This window comes from Scatophagus argus, chromosome 12 (genome assembly GCF_020382885.2).
Source record: "Scatophagus argus isolate fScaArg1 chromosome 12, fScaArg1.pri, whole genome shotgun sequence".
NCBI lineage: Eukaryota > Metazoa > Chordata > Actinopteri > Scatophagidae > Scatophagus > Scatophagus argus.
The window spans coordinates 19,902,338-19,915,143 of NC_058504.1; the positions used below are offsets into that span (position 1 = coordinate 19,902,338).

Below are 12,806 nucleotides of genomic sequence, written 5' to 3' on the forward strand. Positions count from 1 at the left end.
TGGCCCCACTTTCCCCCAGGCCTGTATTTAAGATGAGATTGTCCTGCAAGCTTGATTTTCTGTGAATTTATGCCTGTGCTGGACTCTTCAACGTGTATTTATGTGGGCATGTAAATTGTATATGTTGTATGTCCTCCAGCAATGTCAGTCCTGTACACTGGGCTGTAGTGTCATTTAAAATTTCAGAGGACGCTGTAATTCATTTGAGACAATAAGCTGACTGAAAACTAACAACTAGATAAGCATTTTACTAAATGACATTTAACTTAATTAATTCAACTTGTGTATTTCAATTTTTGTTTTTGGAATCCAGGATACTTCTGTACTCACTCATTACTGACATCAGTACAGTTCACAGAATCCACCTCTGTAATTTCCTATGAACTTATGTTTTACTTTATGCACCTGCAACACATTTAAATGTAAAGTTCTATTGGATCACATTGACCGAGTAGGATAATTGCGTGCTATGTCAAGAGGTGAAATGATACTCACTATGACTTTGCAGAACAGTGTCTTGTTAAAGGATACTTGGATGAGGGCGGTGGATGATGTGAGGATCAAACTATCATCGCTGCTTTACAGAGCAGCCTTTCCAACACTACACCACGCTGAAACGCAGGTTGCTTGGTTTTCACATATCCTCCTATGCCCTCCTTTCTCCTCTGTCTCATTCCTTCCCTCCATATCTCCACCAAGTCAGATCATATTTCAGAGCAACTTCAATACCCCTTGAACATCAAAGTTTCAAAACCAAAGCCTACTTTTTCTTTTACCTTTTTTTTCCAAAAAACTGGCCCGGGTAGCAGGAATTGGCATGCACTGGCACATGTTGGCCCACATTGGCAAGAGAATGGTACCGACTCAGTGGCTGCCAAGTCATAGAGGACTGCCAAAGCAACTTCAAATGACCGCTCTCTCCTTCTCTGCTCGCTTTCGCTCTGCCTTCCCCTCCATTTTACTCTACTACTGCCATTGTCTGTTTCTCTTCCACCCTCTCTCTCTCTCGTCATCTCTTTGTCTCTTTCTACCCAGTGTATTCATCTCCTGCTCCGAGCCTGTTAATCTGATGAAGAGAAAGGTTAAACATTTGGCTGGCATTAGAAAACACCCTTGTGACAATTATGTGTGGGTTTCTTGTGTGAGTGTCCACAGAGAGTAGATTTATCCTCTAATGCAAAGAGAGACAGGTGGTTCAGCTCACTAGAAATGCCTCAGGGGAATAGCTGAGAGAGACAGAGAGGGAGAGAGATATACACACAATGAGAGGAAAATAATATGAAGTGACAATTCAGCCTTTTATTTGACTTCATTAACAATTGCAAATAGGTAAAACTGCTTCATGGAATGATGCTGGCAAAATTTCAATAGAAAGTAGCAGTAGCAGTTTATTTTGTGCAGTCCACCACCAATTAGCCATGCAAAAAGTCACCAGCCATCAACAGCAATTCGTCATGCCTAAATAAACTGGTTGTTTGTCAGTGTTAGTGTTACCCACACAACCATTTTCTGATGAGATACCTCTATGATTAAGGTTTGGCTTCATGCAAGTGAAAGTACTTTGCTGAGGTAAAATATTATAGTCAAGGTTCAAAGAAATCAGCACTGACTGCTGGAAAGAGACAGGACAGTTTCTATGTTAAACCATTCAAAGGTATAACAATGTTCTTCTACCGCTGCTTTTGTTCCTAAGACAAACATCTTTTTGACCAGATAGTTCAACCCTGACTTTCTAAAATTATGCTTATGTAATTACAGTAGAATGTTCATTGATAACAATAACCACTCTTACAATACAATATATTCAATGTCTAACAAAAGCATAATTAAATTAGCAGCTGGTGTTAAGGAAAGATCATGGTCTTGGTTTAAAATGGAAAAGTCAACAGCGGCTTCTAGTTTTCATACACTGACAATGGTAAATGTCACAATGTTGTGAGGCATGTGACCACTGAGCAACATTCAACACTTTGCTTCAAAAGTTAATAGTCACCAGAAGGTAACACCTAGGCAAAATTTAGACCCTCATTACTGATGGATAAGGTTCCTGAGACCCAGTATCACCAATAAGATTAACAACAAATCAGTCAGCCATGCAGAAAAACAGTCACCAGGTCAGTCAGTCACTCCTCATCACTAAGCCAGCCAGCCATTCAATCTGCATGCGTCCCTGTCAACAAACCAAACAGCCACCAATCCTACCAAGTCGATTGTCCTGCCAATATGACAACAAATGAAAAAAACAAAAAACAAAACTGCACACCCACCCAGCTGGCCTGTCGATCAACCAATGTACAAACACAGTGCCACAGAGGCCAACCAGCTTTTCAGCCTGTTACTAGCCATTTTCCCTCACAGAGAACATGTTACATTTACACCTAATGTGCTGCGTTAAAGTGAAGAACGGGCAAAGCCAGAGGCATGAGATCTCTCACCGTATTCATTACCAAGAACAAATTATTTTTCTGTTCTGTAATTTTCAGTTTGTCCTATATTTCTCATTCTTTGTCCTGTTCTGCAAAAGTGTAAGTCTACTTTTTGATTCTCTTTCCTCCTAACTCTCAGAGACAGCCAGAGAGAAGTGTTGCAGGATAAAGGTTTAGTACAAAGTCTTTCTCACAGCGTTCCAGCTTCAAAAGTAAACTCAGGCCTCTCACTGGGTATATCAATTCCTTTCAAAATAATATGTGTGTGTATACTGGTGTCCTAGTCGTGGTGGGTGTATATGGAGGGTCTTGGGCAGTCGCAGTATGCCCTCTCCTTCCCTCTCTACTGAGGTCCTTATACCTGCAGAGAAAATGGATTTTTGCTTTTTCTCCACCATGCATTCCTCCTCTCTACCTTCCCTTCCATCTCTCTGTACAATTCAACCTTCCCTCTCATCAGCTCCCCTCTGTTTTTCTCTCCGTTTGTTTACCCTTTCTCCCCATCCCTCCAATTTAACTACTTTCTCCTTGACTCTTTCTTTACCCTCTCTTCTTTCTCTCTCTTTCCTACCCACCTACTTTCATTTCTTTCTCCTTGTTCCAGCACACATCTCTTCTTCTCTGTACCTCGTGTCTCAGTCAATGTTATTTTCCTGCTATTGTCTCCTGAGAGGGAATGTCACTCCATCTTTAATGCTTGTTCACCTCTGGTTTTATAACAGTGTCTCCGAGTTGTCCCTTCTCTCTGGCTCATACAAACCCACACACTACAATAGGCACGAGGGATCTGCAGTGTTTTGAAAATAAACAGGTAAAAGACAAATCCCAGCATTCCATATAAAATGAGGCACAAATTGCAGAGGATTGGAGGCAGCAGTACACCCTTCAGCATTGTAGTTCACAGAAAATCATTGAACGAAAGAAAAACTACAACTATAAACAAGTCCAATGTGATGTTGCCACATGCTTACAGAGATATGCACACAGAATCATTATATTCAGAAAAATGAAACTGGAATAGAACATGCTCCATTATTGGTAGAGTCATATTTCTGTCCCTCTGACGAATGTAAGCACAAAAAGTCACTCTTCTGTTAGTTCCGTTTCAGAGAGCTATGTGGCTTTTTACCTTCTAAATGTGTCACTGTTTTCATCAGCTACTAGGTAACCGTCTTTGTTGTACTGGTTTGCTCTGGACAGGTAGTGTTTTCGCAGGCTTTTTGCTGAAAACAGCTGCAGGGTGCTGTCTACAATGAAAGGACAAGCAAGGTGCAAGTGAACCAAAACTGTGAAGTTGAGAGTGGGACAGCTCAACAGTAAGCTTAAACTTATTATCAAGCTCTGTAAGTGAATATTCTCTTTAGGTTCAACTACAAGCCACCCCTTTTCCAATATCACATAGTCATTGAACGGTATGGAGATGCAGCCAGTGCCTCAGAGGACTGTAACCAGCCTACGCATTTTTGTCGAAAAAACGGAAATCTTTAAACTTCATCAAGCTTTGATATATTTTGCTTATGGTGCATATATGCCTATATGTCCTCATTCTGACTTTTTTTTCACAACAAAGAGAAGGTAGGATGTCTGAGTGCTTCAGAGAATCGGACATATCATTTGCCAGAAGCTACATAGCTCAGGGCAGACCCAGAGTATACTGCATGAGTTAAAGAAACCTTAGCTTCTTTGTAGAGGCCATGAAAAGGATCAGTGCTGAGTGTGAATGGCAATCATTTTGCCTTGGGCCAATAAAGTTCTAGAATTTAAATTCTTGAATTTAAAAATTAAGCAGTATTGTTTTTTTAGTTTAACAACAAGGCAAAACAACATGTAGTTCTTATATTCTGTTTTCCTTTACAGCATGTGTTTTGTGCCTCATATTGGAAATGACTTCTGTGTGAACTGATCAGAAGATTATATTTTTCTGTACCAGCCAGCATTGTCTGGACACATTGACGGAGCAGAAAGAGACCCTCCTGCTATGAACTGGGCTATCAGCATACCATCCATCACTCAATAACCCTTTTTCAAACAACTGAATTCTCTTAATCCAACTCCAGCTGTAAAATCATCCTTTCCACAGATGGAGGTAACTAGAACCTTAGATAATGAGATTTAAAGTAAACTAAGGAGGGAAACAAAATGGCTGCTGCCAGAGAGACAGAGACTAAGTTACAGAAAGATTACAGGAAAAGTTGAAAATGTGAAAGACAGAAAATTCCATAGAAACTACTCATTTTCCCCTTGACAACTCTGTTACACACACACATCGATCACCACTGTGACAAGTCTAAGGCAAGGACAGATGAATGAGTAAGAAGGATTGATGAGTGGAGGGAGGAATATAGATGAATAGATGCATGAAGTACATCAGTGCACAGCAGGGGATATAGGCCTTTTCATAGCAAAAATGTTTATGTATGGACATTTTCACTATTTAGAACAAAAGTAATTGGCTGAAAACCAGTTTAAAAAAACTGCCATACATGGATAGATCTCTGTCAGCTCTGTCTAGCTGAAACTGCACAAAGTTAGCTTTCAGAGTTAGTGAGTAATAAACGGTCAGATTCAACAGGCAGCACATATTAAGACAAAAACAATGTCAGCATTTAAACTGTAACACTGTAACATTAGCCTGTAAGTTCTGTTGTTTAAATATTACACGTGTTGTATGAGTGCAGATGGATAACTGCAGTGTGTGTGACTTGAGGGTCAAATTCATGCCGAAACGCACACCACTGGATTTTTCCTCAACCTTACTGCATAGTGTTTGGGGATTAAACTTAAAGAGGTGGCCAAAGGGTGCATCGTGCGTCTGAATGAAACGCAGTGCATCTGTATGTGACAAGCTGGGATGACAATGCATTGGTGTGATTTCTACCCCCTGCACCTGCACAGGTTTTTCATAAAGACATCACCTGGAGACCTACACATAGTGAAACACTGATGGTGAGGAAGACTCAACAGTATCCTTGACCATCCTGATATATCATTTGTGACTATTCTTTACTTGTTTTTTCCTATTATTCATTGTTGATGAAACAACAGCTTGTTACCAAAGCAAACATTTATAGTGATCTGCAAACGTGGTGGTGTGACAAAGTGAAAAAGCATACCAGTTTCTGGAAAGTTGACATATAGTAGAGAAGATTTATTGTTAAGCCTTGGCAGCATATGGAGATAAATGAAACTGCACATAGTTAGATTTTCACTTAAGATTACACCCATTTTATTTAGGTTGTGGGAACAACTGAGATTAATCAGACTCTTTTATTGTCCCTGTATGGGAGACAAAAAAAAGGGGGCTTCACCTCACGTCAGTCAGAGCGGAATGCCATGTGGTAATGTGAAATTAATCGCAAAAAGCTTGTTTTGAGGATGCTGGTATATATAAGTATATATAATTTAAATAAACATATACATAAACAATATTTATGTTTCAGTTCAAGGGCAATAAATACATTTAAAAGTACATTCTCTCATTGGCTCTCTAGTATTATTATATGATCCAGTTGGTAGAATAGGAGGTGCTGTGCCTCTGTGTGTGTGTGTGTGTGTGTGTGTGTGTGTGTGTTTGCACGTGTTAATAAGAGACCCTGAGACAATGACAGACACCAAGCCCTAATTAGGTTGTCATGCTGAGAGAGCAAGAGAAAGAAAGAAAGAGAGGGAGAGGGAGAGGGAGCTTATTAAGGAGGATAGGTGTCAAGCTCTGGCAGGAAAAGGAGGCAGGAGGAGGGCGGGGGGGTGGATGGGGAGGGTGACGAAGGGAGGTACAGAGAATCGGGTGCAGACAGGGAGAAAGAGGAGAAGTGGGTGAAAGCGAGAGAAAGGGAGGAGAATGGAACATGTGCAAGAAGCCAGTGAAGAAAAACAGAAGATAGAGAGGAAGGATGTGTAGAAGATGGAGGTAGCTGGTGAGTTGAGGGGAGATCAGATTAGGTGTGATAAGAAAAAAATGAGTGGGTGAGAGGAGGTGATCTAGAAAACGGTACACAGGGAAAGACACAGGAGACAGTGAAGGTGGTGAAGCTACCAGCTGTAGAGGAGAAAGATAAACTGGATCAAGTGGAGTGGGAAGATGGTGAGTTCTGGCACAAATCAACAGGAGAGCTGTTTCTACAGTGTTTCTCAGGGGAGGGGTCCTGTCAGCTATCTGCAGCTTGGCTCCACGCTGCTTTCATTGGAAAGGGTATCATCTATACAATTTCACCAACATGGTCTACTGTGTTGTTGTGTCACCTATGGAAAATGACACCTAGGTATTCCCAGAGGAGAAACTTAAGGATTTCTTCCCTTTGAAGGCATTAATTTCTCCTAAGGATAGGCCACACTATGAACGAGAAGCTCAGGCTGCTTCTTTTCCCAACAACACAGTCTGTGTCGCTGAGCAGAGACTCATCCAGGTCCTCCACAGTCCGAGTAGCACGATTGTTGGACTTGATGGCCTCAGGCCCACTGCAGCTGAAACTAACTTCTCTGCAGCCACTTACTTTCAAAGCAATTTAGTTTCTCTCCTTCAAAAGATATTAAGGCCTATAGGCTAATATCAGAAAGCTCACATATCCTTCTGATTGTTTTCCAGAAGTGCAAGACTTTTTGCTTTGTAGGCTGCTCCTGTTTTCCATTGGAACAATTAAGAAGAAAGCTTCTTGTTTGACATTTCGGCTGTCTGTGATCAATAACGTGACCTAATAAAAGTTTGAATGTCAAATTTCTAACCACTGCTTTTGTTTAACACTGGGTTCATTTCGATGGCTTTTTCAGCTCCCTTGGAAACTAATGATAATGATATTCCAACTGTTCGTGTAAGTTAAATCTATTATTTGGCATTCAATGACATTTTTTAATGATACAACACAGAATGATAATCAAAAATAATTTTAAGGGAAGACAATTAGACTACATTGTATTAAATGGGGAGGAAATAAAGGACCAGAGTGATGAATGTGGGGGAAGGAAGGGGGGTTAATTTCAATTTGAATAACTTGTCTATGTGATTGCATAGACAAGGCGCATATATCAGATGATAAATCAGAAACTGAGCTTTACAATGACAGCAAACACATACTTCTTCATCGAAGGAATCATGTTATAAAAACAGATCAAAGGCTGCAAAATAACACTGTGACTAATGTCTTCTTCACCCATTTTACACTCCTACTTATCAGTCGCAACATAACGTAAAGAACAACAGACCTTACCCATTCTGAAACTATCATGTGTTTCTCTGTGACAAAACATGTCCATAATCAGGTTTGGAATCACAGCAACTTTCTGCATGGTGTCCAATATAAGGCTGACAATCGCATCCCACTGACAGAGAAACACTTTTTTGCTTTTCATTGCAATGACTCAAATCTCATCAAAAGAAGAGCGCAGGTCACCAGTGCTCACGTGGGCTGCTGCAAACATGTGTGCGTCTCAATTTATGTTCAGGACAGGTGAGTTCAGGTCCAGGAGAAGAGAGAAGTGAACACAACTACACCATGCTTACTTCAATAATCTTCTATTCTGTAAGATGTATAAATTGACTGTGCAATGCATGTATGTCATTACATTACACTTGTAATGACCAAGATAAATATGTATTGTATTATTATGTATTGGTTATGTTGATGACATGCTCAGTGTAATTGCTGAAATGTAAGAAAATGGTAACGTTGTGATAAGGAAGTCTGGCTGTCAACAAAAACTACTACATTTGGCTTAAAACCTAAAGTGACCTCATGCAGAGGTATTGCAGGTCAAAGCTGAACCAGAAAGTGGCTTCCAAAGGGCAGTTCATAACATTTCTTCCTGAAATTTCTGCCTGGAATGGGAATAGCTACAGGCTCATCACTGGTGTTAGATTGTGAGCTACTAATATGTAATGAGTGTCATTTTTATTTTAGATTTGTTTATTATTTATTATCACATTTTAAACCCTATCCTTTCTAGATCAATTCTGAAGTGCCAGTGAGTTACCACTGAGGGATTAAGTTTATTTTCCATGAATTAAAATACCTGCATGAAAATAAACATATAAACAACAGATTTTCCTTTATGGTGAAACATTCCATTAAAACAACAAAAATCATAATACCTGGTCTATTCAAAAGGTAGCAGGAATACATGCTCTTCCTTCAGGGATATTGGCTGATTGTAGGCAACATATTTCCACAGATTTCCAAACTGGCATATTCCATTGCAGTTCATTGTGCACACACGAGCGTACACACACACACACACACACACACACACACAGAAAGCATTCACTTGTAGGTAAACAAGACTGTAAGTCAATTGGAAAGCCAATTGGTACACACACAAGTTGTACCCCATAACCACTACTGTACTATCAGTTGCATACCCACACACCCACACATACGCACACACACACACACACACACACACACACACATCCCTAAAGGACCACAGAGAACTCAGGCCAAAGTCTGCTGTGGTGCCAACAGCCATATTGTAATTTTCAATTTACTAAACTGGCAGCTTTTCACATAACTAGCAGGGCAAACATGTAAGTACACACACACACACACACACACACACACATCTAAAAGGCCGATATTCTAAGAAGACATCAGAAAAAGCGATAATGAAACCATCTTTGAGCATAAACTGATTATCTCAAAACCTTGGTTATATAATAGTAATATTTTGGAAATATGATTCGTATCTGTTTTGAAATAGTGATTAATAAGGGCAGGGGGCATTTCTTTCTCAAAATGGATACAGGGCAGTTTAGAATAAAACCTCACATTCATTTTATTCATACACCAAAAGCGGTGCTCCTTTTTACCACGGCAATGTAAATGGGCCACCTGTGCAGAGACACAACAATCAGAAATCTATTCCAAGCTTTTTCCCATGTGATGAAATCAACAATACTGAACCAGCTCCAGGAGCACTGCTGCCTGTCAGAGTCAAAATATTTTGTTTGCATGCTGGTAAAATCCTTGCTGTGCTTATTTAGTCTTACACAGCAAAAATGCTGTGACTGGAAGTGAAACTTTAAAATAAAGTCTGAGTTTTGCTCAGCCTACTTTGACCCAGCTCCAGACTGAGAAGACTGTCAGTATTTATGTAATTTTCACATAGAGCCATTCAGCAGAACCACCGTACCCCAAAATCGTTTTTCGTCATTTTACTTCAGGGATGACTCATTACAGAGTCAGTGTTTAAAAAAGCCCTACATGTAGTCCTCTGCTCAGGTTACCTTAGTACACAGGTGTAGAACCCATTGTCTTCCATTTCAGCAGATCTGAACCAGATGGAGTCGTCTTCTTTACTCAGTCTATGGCCTGAGAAGATGATAGGCTCCTAAAAGACACAAGATGGACACATTGTCACAGCAACAGTAAAATATTAACTCTCATATTAATGTTTTAAGTAAAAAGAGATCTGCTACTGTGGTGAAGTGCTGTCATCTAATGAGATTGTGGATGTCGTGTCATGCGGGCTAAAGAGGAAAAGGACCATCCTGATTGTTACCAAACTGAAAATCTGTGATGAAATGATTCCAATTCTTAATCCTAACCATTTAGCTAAGGCAAATAGAACTTGAATTTGATTTTCAATTTATCATTGTCAGTGCTCGACTCCCACAGTCACCGTCCTCCTCCCTTTCCTACCTCGAGTGATCTTACCTCTGCGTCTCCTTTGTTCTTGTACCAGATGAGGCGCAGCTTGGCATTGGTGGCCATGGTGTAGTTGGTTCGGATGTAGCTGTAGAACAAGGCACATTTCACTCGAACAGGCTCACCAGCCAGAACATGGTACTCCTTCAGATCCACTGACCAGTCTATGCATCCATCCACTGTGAGGAGAGAAGGTGACAGAAACATGTTGAGAACATGGTGATAGGTACACATTATATAGACAATTTTACAGAAAGTCCAGAAACAGCCCTTCATTGGACTGCATGTTTCCATGAAGGAAACAAAGAAGAAGTTACATTTATAACCTTTTAAAAAAACAAAAAAACAAAACAAAAACTTTTATAAGGCTTAATATAAAACTAAAAAGTATTCTTCTTATCAAAAAACAAAACAAAAAAGAAAAAGAAAAAGCTGCTAGACCGGGTGAAAGAGTAATAGAAAATGAGAGTCACAGAAAGAGAGAGTACGACTGTTTCTTTGACAATATTGTTCTTCTTCTTTAAGGTAATAAAACATTGAATATGAATTTGAGAAAGTGTGTGTGTGTGTATTTGTATGTGTCTATTGTGAGTATGCTGCAGGGGGCAACAGCACAAAAAATTAAAATAGATCCATGAAGAAAATGCTGTACTTTATATACATATGTATTTATGTCAAAGATATTAATCAATTTCTGTTTATTTTAATTTTTTAATAATTTTGTAATTTCATTTTTACAACCAAATCTTATATATAATTTAAGTAATACCATACCATGTCCAATATATTGTTAGAAACTGAAAGAGAGGGGAAAAAAAGCAATAATTGCAGAGAAAATGGCAGAGCTGTGACAACAGAGATTCAGATACATTGAGGAAGTGGAGAGCAAAAGAAAAGAGAGAAGAGTAGAGAGGAAGTGTGTGCGGCAGCGATGTCAGGGAGAGATCAGGTCAACCGGAACGAACAGAAAACAAGTTGTAGATGGAAGACAAGTAGGAGCTGGTGAGACGTAGAGGTCAGGACGGAAAATGACAAGGAGCTTTCCCAAATGGACTTCCCTCTCCCACCGCCCCACTCATCCTCTCCCTCTTCATTCCTCCTTTTTTTTCTCTCTCTCTCTGTTCTTTGCTCCTCTCACTGCTTTTTTCCACACATGGTCTGAGGCTCAGATAGATGTGCCCTGTTTTAACTGAAGCCCTCGGGCACTTGCCACAAGGGCTTCCTACTGAATTACAGCCTTTACCCCGCAGCAATAAAGCCTCTGGATCTGTCATCTGCCCAAAACTACCTCTTCAGCCTCTTGTTTGTTCATTTGGTAATAAGCAGTGGGTGTAAAAGTGTCTAAACAAATACAGGTACATTGTTTGGATATAAAAGGAAAATGGTCTGAAGAAATCTGAACATTATCAGAATTTTTGCTGTAATATTGTCTTCTCTTGTGTCAAATTAACAAAAAGATTATACATACACACTGTTACTTGAAATTGGTGTCCGAATCATGGATAAGGAGAATGGAGTCCATCCATGCATTTACAGTTGAAATTATACGGCATAACTCTCCAGACACTACAGATGCTCCCTATAACCTGGAAATCATCAGATTTAGAGTTTTTCTTAAATTGTAAAAGCAATTCAGATGATGGCCGTCCACAGACTGTGTGTTCCCACTCCAACCACACCCACTCCGCTCTGTTATCAGAGTAGCTGTTACTTCATTTTCCACCAGACCATTAACACACATGCAACTTTAATTCAGACTCAGCTTAGACTTCTTTCTTTCTGTCTCTCTCTCTCTCTCTCGTTCTCTCTTCTGCCTTCCTGTTAAAGTGTGCAGTCAGAAGGTAGACATTTGATGGTGGCCAATATAAACATATTTTAATGCACTCTGTCAAGTATAATTTGTGTTAAGTCACTACTAAAGATTTAAAGACTCATTTGCACGAGCTTCCGTCACAAATTTACAGCCACGCGCTTAATTGGATACATTTATAGATTTAGCAATATGTATTCAGTCATACAGAGGCAGGAGAGATTTACTGTATTCCTGTACAGACACACACACACTCACACACAGAGACACCTCAACAGATTTATTGCACACACAATCACTCTCTCACCTCACAAATGATTCAGTGCTTAGCCATGTTTTTCACTATGTCTCTCTCAAACATACACACAGTATTATGACAGAAGTTTTTATGACTTGTAGTTGTCCGACTACAAGTCATAAAAACCCACTTTGTGTGTTTCTTTGCATGTGCTGTATGTAAATGGAATTAAAGATGTGTGTGTTGAAAATTAGGCAATGAACAGACCAGACTAACTTGGTTGTTGTAAATTAATGATCTGACACAAATTGAAGGTGTGAGTGCAGTCCCTCTAACACCTAACACAGAGGAGCTCTCTCCCTCTCTCTCTCTCTCTCACACACACACACAAACACACACACACACACTCACACATACACACACACAGACACAAGGAATAACACATACAGACACAGATGCACCCAGGGCATTACATTAATAGAAAATCACATTAGTTTGGTCTACTGGACTAATGCCTTTTGTTTTAGACAATGTTTAACGCGGGTCACACACACACGCACACACACACATTCTATCACATTCATATGCACACTCAAACACACTAGAACGACAGGGCCATATGTAGCTGCAGGTCATAACCAAAGCAAACTCCCAATAATTCATTCATTGCTCCTTCTACACTTGCATGTGTTTTAATT

At 39.8% G+C, this 12,806-nt stretch overlaps 1 protein-coding gene across 4 annotated transcripts in view; it reads right to left on the bottom strand.

Moving 5' to 3' along the window:
- The window catches only part of il1rapl2 (interleukin 1 receptor accessory protein-like 2), a 311,687-nt gene that overhangs the window by 111,220 nt on the left and 187,661 nt on the right, over positions 1 to 12,806 (bottom strand). For all 4 annotated transcript variants that reach the window (XM_046406986.1, XM_046406983.1, XM_046406985.1 and 1 more), the window contains exons 3-4: positions 10,070 to 10,239; positions 9,640 to 9,743 (exon numbers count right to left, since the gene is read on the bottom strand). In XM_046406986.1, coding sequence (XP_046262942.1) covers positions 9,640 to 9,743; positions 10,070 to 10,239 — 274 coding nt within the window. The remainder of the gene's footprint in view (positions 1 to 9,639; positions 9,744 to 10,069; positions 10,240 to 12,806) is intronic.